The following is a 24,593-nucleotide window of genomic DNA, read 5'->3' as shown; positions in this document are numbered from 1 at the left end:
TTCATGCAACTATACACCTCACAGTGTGTAAGTGGTCAGCATGGCTTACCAGAATTTTCTAAGGTCCTGAATGCACAGATATGTTAGGATTTCAGACACCCAGCTTTCCCAGAGTCCTGAATGGCAAACCTGTCTAGTTTGGCAGTGATGCATTCCCTGCTATATAAATAGGCACAGCTGCTATTCTCAGAGACCTGAAAGGAAAAATGTCTACAGTGATAAATCACACACTGCAGAATTACTTTCACAAATCCCAGCTTTCCCAGAGTCCTGAATGTCAATTATGTAAACGTTTGAAAACTATATCTTGGAGATCCAGCTTTCTGAGCATCCTGACATCTCTCTAGCAGTGTGATGAGGCATCCCTTGCTGTACACCTAGATAGAATTTCCCATTCAGGAAATCTCAGATTTACCAAAGTCTTGAATACTAAATACTTATATCTATGCAATAATACTTTTTTAATACAGGAAACCCAGCTTTCCTGGAGTCCTGAATGACCATCTATTTCTTCAGACATACATCTTTTGTTGTTTGACACCAAGCTTTTCCAGGGTCTTGAGTAGTAAAATCCGTAAGCTATCCCTTGATATTACACTGCTGAATTATTACAGATAGTTGCTTTTCAGGAGACCCAGCTTTCCCAGAGGCCAGAATGAGAAATCTGTCACATTAAGCAGTGATGTGTCCCCTGCTATATAACTAGATTGAATTACTATTAATAAATCTGCCTCATTATGCACAGATGCATCCCCTAGGATGCTGTAATATTCGGGACACCCAGCTTTCCGAGAGGCCTGAATGACACATTTGTGTAAATATTCATCTCTTGCTGTTCAGCTAGGGAGAATTGCTATTCAGTAGACCCAGCTTATCCATGCTAGGCAAATTACACATCCCTGACTTCATAAGTAGACAGAATTATCATTTCATACACCCAGCTTTCCCAACGTCCTGGGTTGCAAAATATAATCAAACAATGGCACATCCCAAACACTCAACAAAATACATTTTTCAAATGTCCTTAAAGAAAAATCTGCCATCTATCCAGTGATAACAGCCTGCTGTATTATTACTGCTTTGCAGGACACCCAGCTTTCCCAGCGGCTTGAAGAAAAAAATCTTCCTAGTTTGGTAGTAATGCATCTCATGCTATATAACTAGAATTAACTGGTTTTGCAGTGATAATAATTTTACCTTGGTAGTTAGCTTTCATTTTCAAGAGACCCAGCTTTCCTAGAGACCAGAATATCAAAATGTCTCTTTATGCAGTGAAACATCCCATATTTTTAGAAAGCAATCCTATGCCAGCTATACCATTCAGCAGTTAAACAAGACATGATTACTTTCCAGGAGACCCAACTTTCCTAGAGATCTGACCGTCAAATTTGCATCAATTGCTGTATAACTAGATAGAATTAGCATTCAGGAGACCCAACTTTCTCAAATTCCTGCTAGTCCAAATGATTCTTTATGCAATTACACATCCCCCATAACTAAACAAAATTATCATTTGAGACACCCAGCTTTCTGAACGTTCTGAGTGGCAAAATATAGATCTATGTTCTCATACAACATCACGGCTCATTAAGTGGAAATTTTATTCAACACTCCACTTTTCTAGAGGCTGAATGTCAAATTTCTCTGTTTTTTGCAGTGATACATCTCTCATACATCTTCCCAGTGGCCTAAATGACAAATCTGTTTTGCTATGCAGTAATACATCGCTTTCCCAGAAACCTGAATGGCAAACCCATCTATTTATATAGCGAGATTTGATTGGCTGTTAAAATTCCGAATACCCAGCTTTCCTAGAGGCCTGAATGGCAAGTATGCCTTGCTGTGTACCTATTTATATCTAATATAAAAATAACATTTATGACCAGTTCCTCTAATGTATCTACCTAAGAACTGATAGAACGCCTGTTGTATAAATAGGCAGAATTGTTATGCAGAAGATTAGCAGAGTGACAACCCCAGACAGTAAAATGGTGACCACACTGTAAGTCACCTAGCATGCAACCACTAGAGCCACTACTACATACAGATTTATACAGCCACCACTAGGGGGAGCTCACTACATACAGATTTATACAGCCACCACTAGGGGGAGCTCACTACATACAGATTTATACAGCCACCACTAGAGGGAGCTCACTGCATACAGATTTATACAGCCACCACTAGGGGGAGCTGTCACGGGAAACTTAGGTAGGCAAGAGCTAATAACCCGGGCCCCTGCGATTTCCCTCAACTCTGGGAAACCCTGACTGACCCTCTCCCAGAGTTTACACTGATGGTGTGCATGTCTGGGCCTCCATCCTCACCCTGTCTCCTGTTACAACCACTGGCTGAAACCACCACCCACCACCCAGTGAAGAGACCACTAACCAAAACCCACAGTTAGCACAGACAAGGATAACGGAAAATATACACCACGCCGCAGTCACTCAGGAATACACTATAAATGCACAGGGAAAAACAAATACAAATATAGGAAGGAGGAAAATATGACAAAGGGAAATATACACCACCAGATACGATACTCCTTCTCCTAGCTCACCACTCCAGACCGAGATAACCAAGCACAAGACAGAAGCTATAATCGGCGACGCCCAATGTTCAGAAGAACTATTTAAAGGCAGTGGGCATGGCCCAGCTTCCTATCCGAGCATCAGCTAAATTAACCCCGGACCAGCTAGATAAAATCAAGCTGACGCCACTGAGCGCATAGTGGACAAAAGCGGAATTACCGCTGTCTGTCGAACGCCCTAGTATGAACAGGGTCCGACATGACAGGAGCTCACTACATACAGATTTATACAGCCACCACTAGAGAGAGCTCACTACAGTGGCGTATCCAGGGGGGCGCCAGCGGGCTTCCTGATGATGCGGCGGTCCAAGGAGGCTCCTCGGCGGCGGCATTCTGCCGCCCCCACACTGAGATGCTCATCTACTCCTGGCGGCGTGGTCCCTGCAGGTCTCCGGTTCCCCGGCGCCCCAGCTTCTTCCTGTACTGAGCGGTCACATGGTACCGCTCATTACAGTAATGAATATGCGGCTCCACCTCCCATAGGGGTGGAGCCGCATATTCATTACTGTAATGAGTGGTAATGGTGACCGCTCAGTACAGGGAGAAGCTGCAGCGCCGCCGAGGGAAGCAGGGACTGTACCGCGCCAGGAGCAGGTGAGTATAACGGGGAGGGGAGCGCTGCGCTATATTCACCTGCTCCTCGTTCCGGCGTCGCTCCGTCTTCAGCAGTGACGCTCAGGTCAGAGGGCGCGGTGACGTAGTTAGTGCGCGCCCTCTGCCTGACCGTCTGTGCTGAAGATGGAGCGGCGCCAGAACGAGGAGCAGGTGAATATTGAAAGTGCCGGGGGCCTGAGCGACGGAGAGGTGAGTATGTGATTTTTATTTTTTTTATCGCAGCAAAAGCAAATGGGGCAAGTGTCTGTATGGAGCATCTTATGGGGCATAATCAACATTTCTGCAGCACTATATGAGGCAAATATATTTATGGAGCATCTTATGGGGCCATAATCAACGTTTCTGCAGCATTATATTGGGCAAATGTGTCTATGGAGCATCTTATGGGGTCATTATTAACCTTTATGCAGGATTATATGGGGCTCCTGATTCAATATGGATATTCAAAAACACTTAACCTACCGCTGTCTCAATTAATTTTACTTTTATTGGTATCTATTTTAACATTATGGGGATTCAGGAATGTACCTTGGCTTGCTCATACAGTTTCAATAGAGTTAAGGTTCAAATGGGGGAGGTTTGAGGGGGGCGCCAAACTGATCCTTTGCCCCGGGTGCAGGAAAGGCTAGATACACCTCTGCATACAGATTTATACAGTCACCACTGCGGGGAGTTCACTACAGACAAATTTATATAGCCACCAGTAGAGGGAGCTCACTGCATACAGATTTATACAGCCACCACTAGGGGGAGCTCACTACATACAGGTTTATATAGCTTCCATTGATATCCATTTGCAGTGAGCTTCCCTTAGTGGTAGTTAGTTACAGATTGTTTTTATTTTATTAAAAAAAAAGTACTCCACTATACAGATGTAATATATTTTGGGGTACAATTAAGGAACTCTCTGTGGGAGACCAGGACTATTCTCACCTTTGCTTCTCTTCCATGTCTGCTGTCTGGAGACCTTTGGTCAACAAGTTAATTGTTTGGGAAACATTCATGACCCCTTTGATCCCACCATACTGGATTCACAAACTTTTCTCGCTGTGTTATCTGGATCAGCCTGTTTTATATATTCCAACTATGTGTGACCCATGAACAGGCTTTGCCCAGAAGTAGAAAACTTCTTCCTTTCCAATTCTCTTAACCTCCTGGCTCTTACTGAAACCTGGATCCAGCAGTCAGACACAACCGCTGCTGCTGCTCTCTCCTATGGTGGACTACACTTCTCTCATACCCCAAGATCGGACAACAGAGCAGGTGGAGGCTTTGCTCTGCTCCTATGAACCAAATGTACCTTCCAAGTTATCCCCCAAGTACCCTCACTTGTCTTCCCTTCCTTTGAAGTCCATTCTGTCAGACTGCATGTCCCCTTCTCCATGCGAGTGGCAGTGGTGTATCGTCCTCCTGGCCCCTCTCATCAGTTCCTGGATCACTTTGCCACCTGGCTTCCACACTTTCTCTCCTGTGACACCCCCACCCTTATCATGGGTGATTTCAACATCCCCATTGCTTCTCCCCTCTCCCCATCTGCTTCTCACCTTTTATCTCTAACCTCCTCTTTCAGCCTCTGGCAGCATACTAACTCTCCAACGCATGAAGACAGAAACTCCCTCAACTTGGTCTTCTCCCGGCTTTGCTCAGTGGACGATTTCACAAACTCCCCTCTCCCGCTCTCTGACCACAACCTTCTTTCATTCTCTATCAAGAACTGCCATCCCGCTCAGGTCACCCCCACTTTCCACACTTATAGAAACATACAGGCCATTAACACCCAGAAACTTATGAAGATCTTGCAGTCCTCATTGGCCCCAATCTCCTCCATCTCATGTCCTGATTCTGCTCTGAAGCATTACAATGAAACCCTGCAAAGTGCCCTGGATGAAGCTGCACCTCCTATACATAGAACAACTCAGCACACGCGGCGACAACCGTGGCACACGCTGCAAACACGTTTCCTGCAGCGGTGCTCCAGGTGCGCCGAACGTCTGTGGAGAAAATCTAATCTACCCGAAGATTTCATCCATTATAAGTTCATGCTTAAAACATACAACTCTGCCCTTCACCTCTCCAAACGAACCTATTTTAACACCCTCATCACCTCGCTGTCCAATAACCCTAAACGTCTCTTCGACACTTTCCAGTCCCTACTCAACCCAAGAGAGCAGGCCCCAACCACAGATCTCCGCTCTGACGATCTGGCCAATTACTTCAAAGAAAAAAGTTACCACATCCGACAGGAAATCATCTCCCAATCCCTTCATACCATGCACTGTCCTCCCTCCCCCACTGCATCTAGTTCACTCTCTGACTTTGAACCAGTTAAAGAAGTAAGCAGACTCCTTGCATCATCTCGCTCGACCACTTGCACCAGTGACCCTATTCCGTCACACCTCCTCCAGTCCCTTTCCCCGGCTGTCACCTCTCACCTAACAAAAATATTCAACCTTTCTCTTTCTTCCAGTATTTTTCCCTCCTCATTTAAGCATGCCATCATACATCCATTACTTTAAAAAAATCCCTCGATCAAAACTGTGCCGCTAATTATAGACCTGTCTCTAACCTTCCCCTCATCTCTAAACTCTTCGAACGCCTGGTCCACTCCCGTCTCACCCGCTATCTCTCAGATAACTCTCTTCAATCTGGCTTCCGCTCTTTACACTCTACTGAAACTGCCCTCACTAAAGTCTCTAATGACCTACTAACAGCTAAATCTAATGGTCACTACTCCATGCTAATTCTCTTGGATCTCTCCGCAGCATTCGACACTGTGGATCAGCAGCTCCTCCTCACTATGCTCCGCTCCATCGGCCTCAAGGATACCGTTCTCTCCTGGTTTTCCTCCTATCTCTCTGACCGATCCTTCACTGTATGTTTTGCTGGTTCCTCCTCCTCTCACCTTCCCCTTACTGTTGGGGTTCCTCAAGGATCAGTCCTAGGCCCCCTCCTCTTCTCTTTGTACACCGCCCCTATTGGACAAACAATCAGTAGATTTGGTTTCCAGTACCATCTCTATGCTGACGACACCCAATTATACACCTCTTCTCCTGTTATCTCGCCGACCTTTTTAGAAGACACCAGTGATTGTCTTATCGCTGTCTCTAACATCATGTCCTCCCTCTATCTGAAACTGAACCTGTCAAAAACTGAACTCCTTGTGTTCTCTCCCTCTACTAACCTACCTTTGCCTGACATTGCCATCTCCGTGTGCGGTTCCACCATTACTCCCAACCAACATGCCCGCTGCCTTCGGGTCATACTTGATTCCGAGCTTTCATTCACCCCCCACATCCGATCACTGGCTCGCTCTTCTTATCTGCATCTCAAAAACATTTCTAGAATTCGCCCTTTTCTTAATTTTGACTCTGCAAAAACTCTTACTGTCTCACTTATTCATTCTCGTCTGGACTATTGTAACTCTCTACTAATCGGCCTCCCTCTTACCAAACTCTCCCCGCTCCAATCTGTCCTGAATGCTGCTGCCAGGATCATATTCCTCACCAACTGTTACACCGATGCCTCTACCTTGTGCCAGTCATTACACTGGCTACCCATCCACTCCAGAATCCAGTACAAAACTACTACCCTCATCCACAAAGCGCTCCATGGCTCAGCACCACCCTACATCTCCTCTCTGGTCTCAGTCTACCACCCTCCGCTCCGCTAATGACCTCAGGTTAGCATCCTCAATAATCAGAACCTCCCATTCCCGTCTCCAAGACTTTACACGTGCTGCGCCGATTCTTTGGAATGCACTACCTAGGTTAATATGATTAATCCCCAATCCCCACAGTTTTAAGTGTGCCCTAAAAACTCATTTGTTCAGATTGGCCTACCGCCTCAACGCATTAACTTAACTATCCCTGTGTGGCCCATTCAAAAAAAAAAAAATCAGGTTCCTCGCATCATGTTCTCATACACTTTATGCAGTTAATAGCCCTCTGTGTCTGTACTGCTACATACTTAGGCAGTTAACTGGTTCATGCAGCTTTACATGAACACCCGAGCCTTACACTATGGCTGGTCCAAATAACCAAAGCGATTGTTACCATCCACCTCTCGTGTCTCCCCTTTTCCTCATAGTTTGTAAGCTTGCGAGCAGGGCCCTCATTCCTCCTGGTATCTGTTTTGAACTGTGATTTCTGTTATGCTGTAATGTCTGTTGTCTGTACACGTCCCCTCTATAAGTTGTAAATGGCTCAGTATTTGCTCATGATTTACCGCAGGTGAAATCTGCACGAAATCTGCATCTGAGGTCACTGGCAGGTCACCTGCGATTTTGATGCGTTTTTCATTGCATGCATTTTTTTGTCACTTAAAATAAAACTAGTTGAAAGTTGGCTTCTGGGAAGAAAAAAGTGATTTCCTGTTTGCAGATATATTGGGGTACGTTCCTACGGTCAGTAAATGCTGTGGGTTGGACGCTGTGTACATCCCAACAGGCCAAGTTACATGTTACCATAGGACCCTTCATTGATATCACCTTCAGAATTCCTGCATCCATTGAACTTGTGAGTTTTGGAGAGTTTCTGCTTGTATTTCTTTGCCTCCCAGAGCTGCTGTTTTGATGTGAACGGCCTCCCACCCTTATAGATCTTTTGCTTGATGATAATCCAAAGGTTCTCTATAGGGTTGAGGTCAGGGTAAGATGGTGGCCGCACCATGAGTTTATCTCCTTTTATGCCCATAGCAGCCAATGACTCAGAGGGATTCTTTGCAGCATGAGATGGGGCATTGTCAGCATGAAGATGATTTTGCTCCTGAAGGCACGTTTCTGCTTTTTAGACCATGGAAGAAAGTTGTCAGTCAGAAACTCTATTTACTTTGCTGAAGTCATTTTCACACCTTCAGGAACCTTAAAGGGCCCTACCAGCTGGTTCCCCATGATTCCAGCCCAAAACATGACTCCTCCACCTCCTTGCTGACGTCGCAGCCTTGTTGGGACATGGTGGCCATCCACCAACCATCCACTACTCCGTCCATCTGGACCGTCCAGAGTTGCTTGACACTCATCAGTAAACAAGACTGCTTGAAAATTAGTCTTCATGTATGTCTGGGCCCACTGCAACGTTTCTGCTTGTGAACACTCTTTAGGAGTGGCCAAATAGTAGGTTTATGCACCACAGCAAGCCTTTGAAGGATCCTACACCTTGAGGTTCGAGGGACTCCAGACGCACCAGCAGCTTCAAATATCTGTTTGATGCTTTGTAATGGTATTTTGGCAGCTGCTCTCTTAATCCAATGAATTTGTCTGCCAGAAACCTTCCTCATTATGCCTTTATTTGCATGAACTCTTTCTGTGCTCTGTTTCAGTCACAAATCTCATCACAGTATGATGATCACTCTTAAGTTTTCGTGAAATATCTAATTTTTTCATACCTTGTCCAAGGCATTGCACTATTTAACACTTTTCAGCAGCAGATAGATCCTTTTTATTTCCCATGTTGCTTGAAACCTGTGACCTGCATAATAATGTGGAACATCATTTTTGAGTAGTTTTCCTTTAATTAAAATCACCTGGAAAACTAATTATCACATGTGTTTAAGATTGATTTCAGTGATTCATTGAGCCCTGAGACACAATACCATCCACAAGTTTATTTGAAAAACAAAACAATTAAATCTTTAAGACACTTAAATCCAACTTGCATAATAATTTGGAACACAGTGTATTTGTTAACCATCCAGAGTAAAGCAGACAGCTGCGGCCTGGTATTTCAGGCTGGTAAGGATCCAATATCCATGAACCTTACCAGCCTGATAATACAAGGCCGCAGCAGTCTTCTTACCTTGGATGGTTAACAAAAATAGCTGGATCCCCTCCAAAAAGAACAGCGTGGAATCCCTCTTTTTGTTAACCAGCCAAGGATAAAGCAGACAGCTGCGGCCTGGGGCTGCTATTTTTAGGCTGGTGAGGGCCAAAATCCATGGGCCTTGCCAGCCTGAGAATACCAGGCCGCAGCTGTCTGCTTTTTCCTTTAATATTCTTAATTAAACCATACTTACTGCATCGCCTAATTCCACCGAAGCCCTCGATGTCCTGTAAGAGAAATAAAATAAAAAAGCCACAGTATACCATAGCTGTCCACCTTGTAGATGACCACCGGAGATAACTCGGTCTCCAGCGGTCACCTGCACTGCAGTTCTCACAATCAGCTGATCTCATCGCGAGAGCTGCAGTGGACGCGAAGTTCCGGCTGTGGAACAAGGTATGACATTAGGTAAATTAGTTCACATGCGTAGTAAGCTGCGTCCCCGCACTTTAATACGCATGTGACTGTAGACATAATGCGGTTTTAGCGCATCTAATGATAGTCTGCTGTATGGGAAATTTATGCTATGGAGACTGAGCGCCTCCGCATCGTAAATAGACATGCTGCAGTCTGGAAAGACGCGCCGCATGTGCGTATACGCAGGGATGCCGGGGGTGTCTCTGAACGCATAGTGGAGATGGGATTTCTTGAAATCCCGTCCACTATGCTGTAACATCTGGCCACTGCGGGCTGGACGCTGCAGATGTACGGAAGCGTCCAACCCGCAGCGTTTACCGACCGTGGGAACAATGATCAAAACCAGCATATAATTATAGGGGGAAGTTAAAATAGTTTTGGATGGATTATATCTTTGGGCACACGGCTTATTTACGCTACACTGATAAATGGAGCTGATAGTTTCTGCTGTTCTTTCTGCATACAGAACTTTTTCTTCCATCTTAAAACTTGGACCCCATAGTAATTGCAGGGGCTCCTCTGCTCCTCCTACATAACTTATGCAACGGGTCATTTACTCCACATGTCTGCTCATTAAACAGACAAACTCAAAGTGTAAATCAACATATGAACATGGTCTATTATTATTATTATTATTATTATTACTACTACTACTATTATTATTTCTCTTATTACTATTATTATTATTACTATTATTATTATTTCTCTTATTATTATTACTGCTACTACTATTATTTCTCTTACTATTACTATTATTTCTCTTATTACTACTATTATTATTATTACTCTTATTACTATTATTTTTATTACTACTATTATTATTTGTTATTACTATTATTATTACTATTATTACAATTATTATTAGTATTATTACTACTATTATTATATATTATTTATCTTATTACTATTATTATTACTATTATTATTATTATTATTTTCTTATTACTATTATTGCTACTACTATTTATCTTATAACTATTGTCATTATTACTGTTATTACTATTACTCTTATTACTATTACTACTATTATTTATCTTACTACTATTATTATTATATTATTATTAATTTCATCATCATCTTGACATATATTAACAAAATAATAATTCCCACAGTCCCGTGCCTTAGAAGAAAAATATCTTAATCACTTAGGAAATAAATAGAAAAATGCAAACCGAAAAAATATATATAATATGGAAATAACTTGTAAAATAATTCACATATGAAAGTTGATCTACACAATAATATAATTTATTTAGGTATAGAATAATAAGGCTGAAAGATGTAATTATTAATAATAGTTGATAAATATGGTATTTGTTGCTAAATATTAATAACGCGTAATAAATAGGAATAATAATATTATAACAATAACATTATTATTGTGTTATTATTTTAAATATACTGATATAATATCTGTGCATGTTATAATGGCTCCAGAGCTGGACTCATGGTGGTGCTCTTACACCGTGTGCTTTTGGAGGATGTGGTTGTTTCCTCTCCATCTTGGCGGCACTGGCATCTTGGCGGTCCTCCCGCCGCGGAGCGACCTGCTGTAAACATATACATCATCCGTCCAGGTAAAATGTATGTGAGTATTACAATATCGCTGCCTTAAAGCGCACCTGTTAAAACACCTTCCTGCTGTAGATGTATGACAGCGGGAAGTAATGTTCTGCAGATTCAGGGGTCTTTTTCCTCCCCTATGTGACTGTAGACTTGTGAGTCCTCACAGCGAGCACAGTGCGCGCTCTCAGGATCATGCATGTGAGCGCAAGTTTGCGATTTGTACACATGCTGTCCTGTGAAGACTAGACGTTAGCGAGGCCAGACACGTCTAGTCAGAATGTGACCGGGAGTATACAAATCGCAAACTGAGTGTCTGCTTCCACCGCTGTCACTGGAGAATCCTAACAGCACACACTGTGCGCACTGTGAGGATTCACAGGTCTACAGTCATATAGCATCACTGCACACTAGCACCCTAAAAAATACACAAAAATATGGTACAATAATAATCAGAAACCCCCGGAGTGTAAAAGGTATTTATTGTATTTGGTCTTCACGTACAAGTCATACCGAGTGCAAACATTGAGCACAGAACTCAGGTTTTAGGATTAAGAAATTATACGATAAAAATATAAATTATTTAAAAGTATTATCCGTCTGAAAATCTGAATACATTAAAAAATAATGTATTAATTGTGCTTCATTAAAAGTGTAGCACATTCGTTTTTTATAGGCTCGTTGCTGACTGTAGAATGAGTTAAGTAAGAAACCGTCAGCGAGCGAGTTCTGCCGGAGAGTTTGTAACTCATATATCTGTCCTTTTCTGAGCTCCTCTGTGTTGATCTACGACCACATCAAAGATCCGCTCGACACTGATGTGGTCTGCGGGGGTAAGTCAACACAGAGAGGTTAAAAAAAAATGACCCATGAAAGAATTACAAGCTCACTGATGGATTCTCAGTTCACTCATTCTTCAGAAAGCACAATGTTTAAAGGGATTCTTTTCCTTAGACAATTGGGCATCACTAGTTGCCAGGAGACCTGCTCACACGGTAGTGGTTTTAAAAAGTGGACAATCCCTTTAAGTTGGAATTTTTAATGATTTAGTCGTCAATATATCAATCATAGTTGCACGTATAACGTGTTTATACATAAAATATATAAGTACAGTACCAGGTATTAAAACATGTTCACATCATATATAGTAAAATCCATAGTGGACTCTACCACGTCAGCAGCATGATCATTGATTAAATATCAGTACATAATAATAATAATAATAATAAAAAAAATGCTTAAAAATACCAAACCTTTCTAATTGTATTGGACCACTATGTCCACATTCTTGTACGGTTGTAAGCAAATATGACTATTAGGTTCCCTAAAATATTTTTATTCCCTTTTTATGAATCAATAAATTTATAATATTATCTATTTATAACACTGATATATTCTTCTTTTATTCAGATTAGACTCCGCCCCCGAGGAGCCGATAATGCAATTTCCCCTTCATAAGTGACATAAACTTGGGATAAAAATTTGATATCTATCTCCTATGGGCCCCGGGATATGTTTCTTTCATTCCTTTGGGTGTTAGGGTTTTTTCACACCTAGTTGAAAGGGTGTAAATGAGTGACATTGATTTAATTCTGTACCGGAGGGCATAGCTCTTTTAATTTATGCTATAAGCCACCCCCTTCATGTGTGCCTGAACGTGTATGTGTATATTTTTTGTTTACACATATTAGACTCCGCCCCCGAGGAGCTGATAATGCAACTTCCCCTTCATAAGTGACATAAACTAGGGATAGAAATTCAATATCTCTCTGGTATGGGCCCATGATATGTTTCTTTCATTCCTTTTGGGTGTTAGGGTTTTTCCACACCTAGTTGAAAGGGTGGAAATGAGTGACATTGTTTTAATTCTGTACCAGAGGGCATAGCTCTTTTCATTTATGCTAAGCGTATATGTGGATATTTTTTGTTTACACATATTAGACTCCGCCCCCGAGGAGCTGATAATGCAATTTCCCCTTTACAATTGACATAAACTTGCACCAGAATTGTGATATCTATCTGCTATGAGCCCGAGGAATGTTTCTTTAATTCCTTTTGGGATTTAGGGGTTTTTCTTTACACCTAAAATTTTAGGGGATCGGCTAAAAGGCTAGAAATGAGTGACATTGATTTAAGTCTGTACCGGGAGGAACTGCTCTTTTCATTTATACTATAAGTCACCCCCGTCATGTGTTACTTTTTATTTTATGCTTACACAGATTTTATTTGGACCACCAAAAGCCACAGGGTCATGGCATCAGCCTATTCTTTACTATTACTGATAATGTCATTAAATCTGAGGGCCCCTCGAGGGTCTTGGGAACCCCTTTGCTTCTTCTAGAAACAAAAGGGGAAATGGAAAAGTATTAAGGATAGACTGAATATTTGACAAAATGCGGCCATTCAGTTACTCATGGAGGGATGTCACCTGAGATGAAGTTCCTCGTGGGTGGGGCACTACTGGAGCTAATTAGCCCATATAAAGATGATTGTATCCATATCTTTTCCTTGGTTGGATTTGGATCACAAAAAATTGTGTAATTAATCAACAGGGCCAACCACTGGATTAATATAACATCTAGTCTTACAACCACAAAGCTGTGGACAATTCCTTTAATTATGTGTCACAGTATTATGTGTCATCGCTTATGATATACTGGCTATTATGGAATAAATTGGCCAATGGTAAAATGTGAGGGTGCCAGTGGACCCAGAGTCTGACGTGCAGTATACAAGCAAAGGCCGGCCTCATTGCATCTAGTGAATATTTTCCAGTGCAGACTAGACGCCTCCGCCGGCCTCTACTTCAATCATTTAGACAAGTTTTATATTAATTAAATATCACATTATTAATAATTAGATGCAAACATATATTTATAAAAGGCTTCCAAACGCCAGCACCAGTTCGTTACTTGTTAAGACTGTCCATAATAAGTTACAAAGAGAATTAAAAGTTAGAACGTAAGTAGTAGATGTAGATACTAGGAGGCCCTAAATTACCAAAATGGTGGAGATTGTATCCTTTAATATGGCCTCAGTCTTTAATTTGATGTAACAAATGGTTGAGCCTCTGGTGTGGGAGGAATATCGGTTCTCATTAGGGAGATCCAGCTAAAAGCAATGCATGATGGGGAAAGATATGCAAATTAGCTCCTCTCCAGAAGGAAGAAAGCTAACGCCACCTAGCAAAATAAGTCAATGTTGGACTATTTAAAGTGCCGATGAACTTAAAGTCTTTCTTTGGTGGTGGTAAAAAGCCATCTTAGACTATACTTTTTTTTTGGCCAACAATATAGCCGACAGCAGATGAAAAATCCAAAATGTCTTTCGTCTTTTCGTTTGCCGGTAGGTCATCGGTTGTAACGAACGATCATTCGTTTCGCAGATCCAGATGAGGATCCTCGACGAGGATCGTTCGGTGTGGTCCAAATAGGCCATTCCGTTTGCCTTTTATCCAATGTTTATCGGGCCTTGAATCTTTTAGCAAGGCTTATTAGAGGGTCAGACGTTGATGTGTTGGGTGGCTTCCTTCTTCGGGTGGGGAGCTAGTTTGAATAGGGGATATATGACATTTTTCTAAAAACGGAACCCTAAGATTTTTATGGTGGTTGCTTTTGGGCTTTTAAAGAGACTCAGCCTAGTCTTAGAATCCTAGAATGTTAGAGTTGGACGGGACCTCCGAGGTCCTCGTGTCCAACCCCCTGCTCAATGCAGGACTCACTAAAGCAGCCTCTGTTTGAAGACTTCCTTTGATGGAGAACTCACCAAACATCTAATTCCTACCCTTGATTACATTACTGCAGCACTGCCCAAAAAAATCATCTCTGGTAAAAAAAAATGTCCAACAAAAGTAATGAAAAAAAAGAAGAAAAATAGGTACAATATTCATGTTTTTCCTTTTGTAGGCCATGTCCTAATGGCCACCTTGGATGGTCACCAGTTATTAGAAGTAATCTATACTAGGCTACAACGTGCCCCATATTCAGAGTTACATCCAAACCTCAGTCTTAGTGGTGAATAAATTAGTACGCCCTATGTTATTTACATGACTGGGTAAGATGTGACGTCTACCACGTTCCTTGCGTTCCTCACAAGTCTTTCTTTTCTAGTTTTTGCTTAATTTTCTGTCGTAGATAGAAGGCCGTACTGGCCGTGCAGATAATGAGAAGGAAGAAGGAAAGGCAAGAAGCTAGGGTCAAGGCTGGGCTGTATCGTGTGGTAAAATGTTCATGTCTGGCCCGGTAGTCTAGTAGCACGGCTTCTAATTGAGACAGAGTACACAAACCTAAAAACAAGTGGAAAATTTGGTGGCCATGACCAATAATATCACATCCACCCGGGAAGAATTTTTCCGGAACGGGACAAGAGAAAAAGTAGGAGCTAATAACAAAGAAGAAGATCTGTAGAGAATGGTACCAAATTGCCTTATCGGAGCAGTCTTCAACATAGCAAACGATAATCCGATCGACCACCGGGCTGATGTCCAAGATGTAGGCCAACCCCGCAGGGACCACCTGGCAGATCTTCCTCATTACTGGATACGGCCGCCTATATCTGTATTTGGCATAGCAGCAACCCACACAGGACATCCACCCCAATACAGCAGCCCCTGGCAAAAAGAAAAACCAGGCTTTGTCATACCAAGCTTGGTGGGAACTGTAGTAGTAATGGGCCAAGGCACTTCCATACTGGTAAGTGCTGACCCCGACGTAGTCCATGAAGTAGAAAGTGTAATGGGCCAGCTCCGATTTGGACTGGAGCAAGTGTGCTAGGATACTGCATGTGAGATAAGTCAATGAGGCCAGTACATATAGGACCAGAGGTATGGATAAGGTGTCCCAGGAGAAACCTTCAGTCTCCACGAAGGCTCGAAACCTTAAGAGTACGGCCAAGGCCACCAGGAGGTGAGTCCAGACGTTCACTGATTCATTGTGTTTCTGGAAAAGGCTGAGAAAGTAATACTTCCAGTGTTGGTCTGTCGGTCTATATCCGGCCTGAATGTAGGGTTCTCGGAAGAGGTTGGGAACATCCGACTCCTTGACCGTAGAAGGCATTTCCTTGAGGAGACCGCTCTCCAGAAGTTTGGGGAAGCGACGGAGCTGCTGAGCGCTGATAGACAACGTGCTGATACATTCCAGAATGACGGTAGTCATTGCAAAATGGAAGAAGTGATGACGCTCAATGTAATCAGATTTCCACCTAAAGTAAAGGAGAAAAAAGATGTAAGTCAACTGGAAAGAAAACCATCCTCGAGAAGCGCTAACGAAGACAAATGTCCGACCACCGACTTATTTGATCAGACCTTAGATTACAGTCAGAGACGACGCAGTCTTTCCGCTTCTTTACATGACTAATTCATCCAGATTATCCAAGGCTTTTAGCTTGATGTGAGGCTGGAAAATCACGGTACTTATAAAGGGCAATAACAATAAGTATTCATGTATTATTGAGGTCTGAGGCACAGCGAGCATTACAACAGGGCGAGGCTCCGACTTATAACAATGGAGGGGCCATTTACATTCAACAAGGTCTCTATACATATACCGCAAGTGACCATAAAAACAGTATCAGGCCCTATCATGTAATACCGCCATACAGTGCCTTAATAATAGTGCCATAATGTGCCCATGCAATAAGTCAATTTGTATAGTGCCTAAATAATACTGAAATACAATCCCTATACAAGAAATCAAACTGTATAGTGCCTAAATAGCACCGCCATATAATAACAATACAATAAGTCAAACTGTATAGTGCCTAAACTGTACCGTTATACAATACCTGTGGAAGAAATCAAACTGTATAGTGCCTAAATAATACCCCATATAATGACAATACAATAAGTCAAACTGTATAGTGCCTAAATAATACCGCTGCCCAATCCCTGTGGAAGAAATCAAACTGTATAGTGCCTAAATAATACCCCATATAATGACAATACAATAAGTCAAACTGTATAGTGCCTAAACTATACCGTTATATAATCCCTGTGGAAGAAATAAAGCTGTATAGTGCCTAAATAATACCCCATATGATGACAAAACAATAAATCAAAGTGTATAGTGCCTAAAAAATACCGCCATTCAATCTCTATACTATAAAACTGTATAGTGCCTAAATAGTACCCCCATATAATGACAATACAATAAGTCAAACTGTATAGTGCTTATATTATACCGCCATACAATCCTTATATAATAAAACTGTATAGTGCCTAAATAAAGCCACCAAACAATACCTATACAAGAAATCAAACTGTATAGTGCCTAAATAATACCCCTATACAATGACTATACAATAAGTAAAACGGTATAGTGCCTAAATAATAGTGCCATATAATGCCTATACAATAAATCAATCTATATAGTGCCTAAATAATCTCGCTATACAATCCCTGTACAAGAAATCAAACTATATGGTGGCTAAATAATAAGAATAATTTATATAGCGTCAGCAGCACGTTACAATTGAATGGGGACATGTACAGACAAAAAAATTCAGATTATGAGACTGACGCTCTACAAATAAAACCACCATGCAATCCCTACACAAGAAATCAAACTGTACAGCGCCTAAATAATACCGCCATACTATGGCCATAGAATACGTCAAACTTTACCTAAATAATAGTACCTAAGTAATACAATGCTTTTACAAGAGATTAACCTTTATAGTACATAAATAATACCGCCATGCAATGATTATACAAGAAATCAAGCTGTATAGTGTCTAAATGATATCGTCATACTATGGCTATAGAATTCGTCAAACTATACCTAAATAATAGCACCTAAGTAATACCCCACTACAATGCTTTTACAAGAAATTAACCTTTATAGTACATAAGTAATACCGCCATACAATGATTATACATTAACTCAAACTGTAGAGTGCCTAAATAATACCACCATACAATCCCTTTGCAGGAAATGAACCATATAGTGCCTAATAAAACCACAATACAATGACTATGCAAGAAATCAAACTGTATAGTGACGAAATAATACCGCCATACTATGACTATAGAAAAAATTGAACTGTATAGTGTCTAAATAATACCCCAATACAATCCTTATGCAATAAGTAAAACTGTATAGTGCCTGAATAATACCGCCATACAACCCTTATAAAAGAAGAAAAGCTGTATAGTGCCTAAATAATACCGCCATACTATGATTATACAAGAAATAAAACTGTATAGTGCCGTAATAATATCGCCATCTAATGCTTACACAGGAAAGCAAACTGAAGAGACCCCGATCTCTTCCTCTGTAAGGAGGCTTTCAGCATGGATTACTTTCCAGGGAGCATTGCATGGTCTGTATAGTACAAGCGATCAAACCTGTTTAGTATAACACAATGACGATGATTTTACATAGGACTGCAGGTAAAGGTATTCCATGACCTTGATGCACGAGCAGTGACAAACTGAGTTCTGCTACATCCATCTATTTGCTTAGAGCGGGCTGTCAGCGCACATTGCCCTCCTGTCTTACCTAGACGTTTACAGATATCATGCTCATATCACCGTTTATGTGTAACTTTACATGGGACTGCAAGCTAAATTACTGCACAATGTAAACTCGATAGTGAGCTCTGCTATATCTTTCTATATATCTGTATACATTATGTTCATTTTTACACTTTCCCTCCCTCATGTAGCAGAGCGGGGTTTGTTATGGTGATTCCCAATGTGGTACCTAGAGGGTTTTTTTTTCCATAGGACTGCAAGTAAACTTCCGATAGTGAATGATCAATGTCTGCCAACCTAGAGAGACTCTGCTACATCTGTCTATAGGACTGCTGAGATTTGCTTCCTCCATTATATTTATACTGAGGTGCAGCAGAGCTGAGTTTGTCATGGTGTGTTGCAATGATTTTACATAGGACTGCAAGCAAATCTACTGCAGCCAGAGAGTGATCACATGCGCTGTCGCCCTTAAAGAGTTCAATGACAAACTCAGCTCTACTACATCTGCGCCTATATATTTCTAGGTATGATCCTCTTACCCTTTCTGGAAAGGTCTCTCCCCTCGTCTGTCCTCATAGAGCTCTGCTACATACTAAGGTCACAACCTGCATATCAGGAAGCCACCCGCAATAGGGTGTGTGTTGTGCGGCAGCGACACCCTCCCAGCTGTAACCAGGCAGGTCCCGGGTGTGGGTGTCAAACACAATCAGTGACACACTATGTAAATCTGTCACTTGACTAGAAGAATCAGGACATCCTTGTCCCATCGTTGTGTAATCTGTGCTCAAGTTCATCATAATTCTGTCTAACTTCTGCTTGCTGTCAATGAATAGAAACATCGTGTTTGCTTACAGAGGCCCAAACTCAGTCCTAAAAGTGTCCAACTTGCAGAGAGCTCCGATACACTGCAACGAGCCCTGCAGCTGTGTCAGTTAGGTATTACAAGGACAGATTTTAAAATGTAACCCCTCCCACATTTCTCATTGTACCACCCCTGCTTACATTTGCCAGATGGAAAAAGGTTTAACTCCACCTACTTTTTCAAGTCACACCCCTGCTTACATTTATCTGTCCAAAATGTGTAACTCCACCCATTCCTTTTAATGGCTTAACTACCTGCTTACATTTATCATTCCAAGAGTTATGTAACTCCACCTATTTTTTCAGGGCAACACCCCTGCTTACATTTCTCTGTCCAAAATGGTGAAAGATTATAAGCCTTTTTTCACAGTTCCACCCCTGCTTACATTTCTCTGTCCAAAATGGTGAAAGTTTATAAACCTTTTTTCACAGCTCCACCCCTGCTTACATTTATCTGTCTAATATCATGTTATTCCACCCAATCCTCAATCTTTTTTTTATACTTCTTCACCTTTGCTTACATTTATCAATCTAAAATCACGGAACTCCACCCACTTTTTTACTGCCCCTCCCCTGCTTACATTTATATATCCAAATATTGTAACTCCACCCACTCTTTCTAACTGCTTTTATCTGTCTAATGTCATGTTACTCCACCCAAACTGTTTTTTACTTTTTCACCTTTGTTTATATTTATCAATCTAAAATCATGCGACATTTTTTTTACGACCCCACCCCTGCTCAAAGTTCTCTGTCAAAAATTTCAGAAGTTCTTAAACTTTTTTCACTGCAGACCTCTGCTTACATTTATTTGTCCAAATGATGAACTAATATAATTCAAACCGCTTTTTAACTTGCTTACATTTGTAAGTTCAAAAAGAATGTAGCTCCACCTACTTTATAGCTGCCCCACCCCTGCTTACCTTTATCTATCCAAATATTGTAACTCCACCCTTTATTTTCTAACTGCTTTTATCTGTCTAATATGTTGCTCCATACAAACTTTTTTTTTGTACTTTTTCACGTTCGCTTACATTTATCAATCTAAAATCATGGAACTCCACCCACCTCTTTTTTTTTTTTTTTTACTGCCCCACCCCTGCTTATCTTTTTTCTGTCCAAAATTAAAGCAATCCATCCCACTTTTGGAAGTGATCCATTCCTATCGGGAGGCACTGCTGCATTATAAAATGGAACAAGTTCTGGTGAAACAATGGCAGCCTTAGCATCTATGTACCTTAAGCCTCCTCCCTGCTTAAAATGGCTGATAACAGGGAATAATAGCTCACTTTCACTTGTACAATGAATAGAGAGCAGAAACATTTTACTGTCCCTTTAATAAGTAACTTCCTCCTGTTTATGCAGGTTCATGAAGGTCTTACAGGAGATACAGGAGTGGTAGTTATAAAAGCAGCAGAAGCAGGGTGGAGTGAACATCCTGAGGATTTCCAGAAATAGAAACAATCAGAATCAATGTACTCAGGAGAAAAAAAAAATCTCTTAAGCAATTGCCAGTAAGCGATTGCCCGATAGTGATCTTGCTCTAGTTATACAGAGCAATATATTTGCATTATGTAATACTGACACTGGCCCTTTAAGGAGCGATGGGATATTTAACTATAAGATTCGGAAGAAACTGGACAACCTGGATGAGATCTCCTGTGGGATCTGCATTGGTGTCGTGTGGTCACCAAACTTTCCCAGGTTCCTGACAGGCAAATCAGCCTAGATAAAAAGTCATACGGGAGAGGGAATTGTATCACTACGTATAACTCGGAATATTATGTAAACCGGGCGTGACTGCTACATTCCTGGAAAGGCTCATAGTAGAGGAAGTGATTGTTATAACGAGCCAAATATTGTGGACATTCTGGGGGGGATTCTAAACTGTTACAAAGTAACAATATATTTAAAGGGGAAGCGTCATCTTTTAAAATCCTAATAGGGCATATGGATCTTGCAGATGGAGATCCCCTTCCTTTGGTCTCTAAGGCTAAGTTCACACTGGGCGGTTTTGATTTTCACCCATTGAATTGAATGAAAAAAAAAAACACATAAAAAACCTTAACAAAATACCACCAAAAACGCCAACAAAAAATGCAACAAAACCTGAGTTTTTGCTGCAGAAAAAAACGCAGCAAAAACGCCCAGTGTGAACTTAGCCTTAGTCAGAAAAATCTGAACCTGAACTGAAAACTTCTTTACTGTTACTGTTCTGGTTTGACAGACAAATAAAACTTGTTGAAAGGCTGCAATACAGCCATTCAACAAGCTTTTCCAATGTGGGCACTTCCGGCACCATCCCATCCATGCCAAGTATTGGCATCGTTGTTATTGGCCGGCGCACCATGTGATAAAAAATAAATTAAAAAAAGATGTGGGGTCCTTCCTATTTTTGATAACAAATGCAGCCCTCAGCTGTCTGCTTTATCTTGGCTGGTTATTAAAAAAAAGAGAGGGGCCTCCACACCATTCTGAGAACAAGGCTCAATAGGGTTACTCATGGTCAGGGGCAGGAGCGTGTGACTTTTTGTTCCTGCCAATGAACGGGAGTGAACTGTGAAGTCTCGTTCTGAGAACTTTCTCAGAACAAGACTCCATAGGATTCGATGGGTGTCATGGGACATTTCACTATTGGATTACAGTCGGAATTTCCTGGATTTATTATTAATAAAAGGGTAAACAAAAAGGTGCGGGGGAGACTTTATTCAAATAAAGTTTTTATTTATTTTTACTGCTAGGTTAGTAATGGGGGTGTCTGACTGACACCTCTGCATTACTAACCCCTGGGCTTGGTGTCAGCCAGCTGCTGACATCAACCCTGATTACAATTACCGTGGTACCAGGGCAATCGGGAAGTACCAATGCTAAGCGCCAGAATTGGCCCATCAAATATGATGCACCACTTCTGTGATGGCTGCAGGTTGATATTTGTAGGTTGGGAATGGCCCGATAACCATTGGCATTCCCAGCCTATTAATATAAGCCTGCAGCTGTCTGCTTTCCATTAGCTGGTTATTAAAAATAGGTGGGAACCCACGCTGTTTTTTTCATTTATTTATATATTTATTGCTAATAAATAAATGAAAAATAATACGTAATAAATAAATGAATAATATGATGTAGGGTTCCCCCTATTTTTAATAACCAGTCAAGGTAAAGCAGACAGCTGGGATGTGATTTTAATAAGCTGGGAAGGACCATGGATATTGAACATTTCCCATCCTAATAAGACCAGCCCTCTGCCGCCCCAGAAATGGCGCATCCATTGGGTGTGGCAATTCCGGCTTAGCCTCGGATCTTCCCAATTGATAATCAGGATTGGGGGGTTGATGTCAGCTGTGTAATGTCCGCTGACATCAAGCCCATGGGTAAGTAATGTAGTAATGGAGAGGTGTCTATTAGACAGCCCCATTACTAACCCAGTAAGTAAAAAGAGAAAAAAAACATACCAAAAAAAACTTTATTTAAAATAAAAAAAAACAGAATAAAAATCTTTATTTGAAAAAAAAAAAAAAAAACTCCAAAAAATCCCTATTTCCTCCATTTATTAAAAAAAATATAATAAATGATAACAATAATAATACTCCACTCAGGGAAAGTATCTCCATAGAATGGTGACTGGTGTTAACTGAGGTGACTTTAATAAGTTTTTCTCAGTTCATAGCTGCCAGTTCTCATAGGGGCGGCCAGACTAATGAAAGACCACGAGTCCGTCACTCATCAGTCTGGCACTCGAGCTGCAGTGAGACATGGTGGTTGTAAACTCTGGTAACCTTAAAGGTTACATGAGTTTCCAGCTGCTGGAAAACCCGGAGGATGTGAACTAAGGTTACCTGAGTTCACAGCCACCGGGTCTCGTGGCAGCTCAAGTGCTGGACTGATGAGTGACAGACCCGCGGTTGCTTCCTGACGTCATCTCACTTCACAGCAGCGCGAGACCCGGCACTGACTGTTGCTCCAGTTTACGGAGCTACATTCTCCGAACAAAGCTCCATAGACTGGATGAAGAAGACTGGGATCATCTTGAGACCTCCGTATTATGGATTACGGCAGACCCTGTGGATTATTATTATTTATTTATTTTAATAAATGTGGGAAAGAGGGAAATTGTTGGGGAGTTTTTTTCAAATAAAGAATTTTATTTCTTTTTACTTACTGGGTTAGTAATGGGGGTGTCTGGTAGATGCCTCTACATTACTGACCCGTGGGTTTGATGTCAGCGGACATTATACAGCTGACATCAACCCCACAATCCAATTACCCGATTGCTCTGGTGCGGTGGCAATCGGGAAGAGCAAAGGCTAAGCGATACACCATTTCTGGGGTGCCTAAAGGCTGCTCTTATTAGGTTGGGAAGGGGCCAATATCCTTGGCCAATATCAACCTGCAGCTGTCTGCTTTGCCTTAGCTGGTTATTAAAAATAGGGGGGACCCCCATATTTTATAACTAGCAAAGACAAATCAAACAAATGAGAGCTGATATATTAATAAGCCAACATAATATAGCCTTGATCTAGGTGGTTACTAATTTTACTCAAATAGGAAAACCTACTAATTATATTACATCAGGTGGGGAAATCTGAAGGGGTGGAGCAGACACCTCTCTCCGAATGCCTAATATTCAGACACCAGCTGCTGTTGATATTACAGTTTAGAGTTATGCATACACCCTCTTAGGGCAGGATGACCTTAGTGACAAGTTAATTATAAATGAGAAGTTTCTAACTACCAGTAACCGCCACTAGGGGGAGCTCACTGCATACAGGTTTGTAATGCATGTAATCCCATTGAAATCAGTGGATGAAAATATATATATTTTTGCAGAGAGCTCCCTCTAGTGGTGAGGCCAGCAGCTTTCACTTGTCTCATCTTCCAGGACACCAGGTGATTTCCTCAAGTTATAAAACATAGGTGGTAGTCAAAATTATTAATATTTCCAGCCTTTTTGCTAGTCTTGTGCAACTTTTCTCCCAACTGGAGTTGCATTGCGGTGCGATAAACCATAACCGACCTCCCCGCATCCTTCTACCGTTCTTGGCCACCTTATACCTGCGGAGGATACAGGACACCATCTGATAATAGGATACTATGGGTTTCTGGGTCTCGTCGCCTGTAGGCAGCGCCGTCCCAACCCTCAGGTCTCATATAACCCCGCTCTGTTGCCGAATCTCCGATATCCTTGACCTTCAGCTGACTGCAGTGGTAACGACGAGACATAACATGGGCACGAGATAATAGGGGAGGATGGAGAAGT

General features: G+C 41.5%; 1 protein-coding gene across 2 annotated transcripts in view; it reads right to left on the bottom strand.

The window, feature by feature from the left end:
* Positions 1 to 11,569: 11,569 nt before the first annotated feature.
* The window catches only part of PAQR8 (progestin and adipoQ receptor family member 8), a 37,680-nt gene continuing 24,656 nt past the window's right edge, over positions 11,570 to 24,593 (bottom strand). Inside the window, exons 1-2 of one of the 2 annotated variants that reach the window (XM_077291691.1) lie at positions 19,015 to 19,113; positions 11,570 to 16,203 (exon numbers count right to left, since the gene is read on the bottom strand). In XM_077291691.1, the coding sequence (XP_077147806.1) occupies positions 15,093 to 16,157 (1,065 nt within the window). In that variant the 5' untranslated portion in view covers positions 16,158 to 16,203; positions 19,015 to 19,113 and the 3' untranslated portion in view covers positions 11,570 to 15,092. Of the gene's footprint in view, positions 16,204 to 19,014; positions 19,114 to 24,593 lie in introns of those variants that run through there. The other variant, XM_077291690.1, reaches the window with a different exon arrangement.

The sequence above is a fragment of the Ranitomeya variabilis genome, chromosome 2 (genome assembly GCF_051348905.1).
Source record: "Ranitomeya variabilis isolate aRanVar5 chromosome 2, aRanVar5.hap1, whole genome shotgun sequence".
NCBI lineage: Eukaryota > Metazoa > Chordata > Amphibia > Anura > Dendrobatidae > Ranitomeya > Ranitomeya variabilis.
The sequence above is the reverse complement of the archived record's forward strand: the minus strand, read 5'-3'. Positions and strand labels throughout refer to the sequence as shown.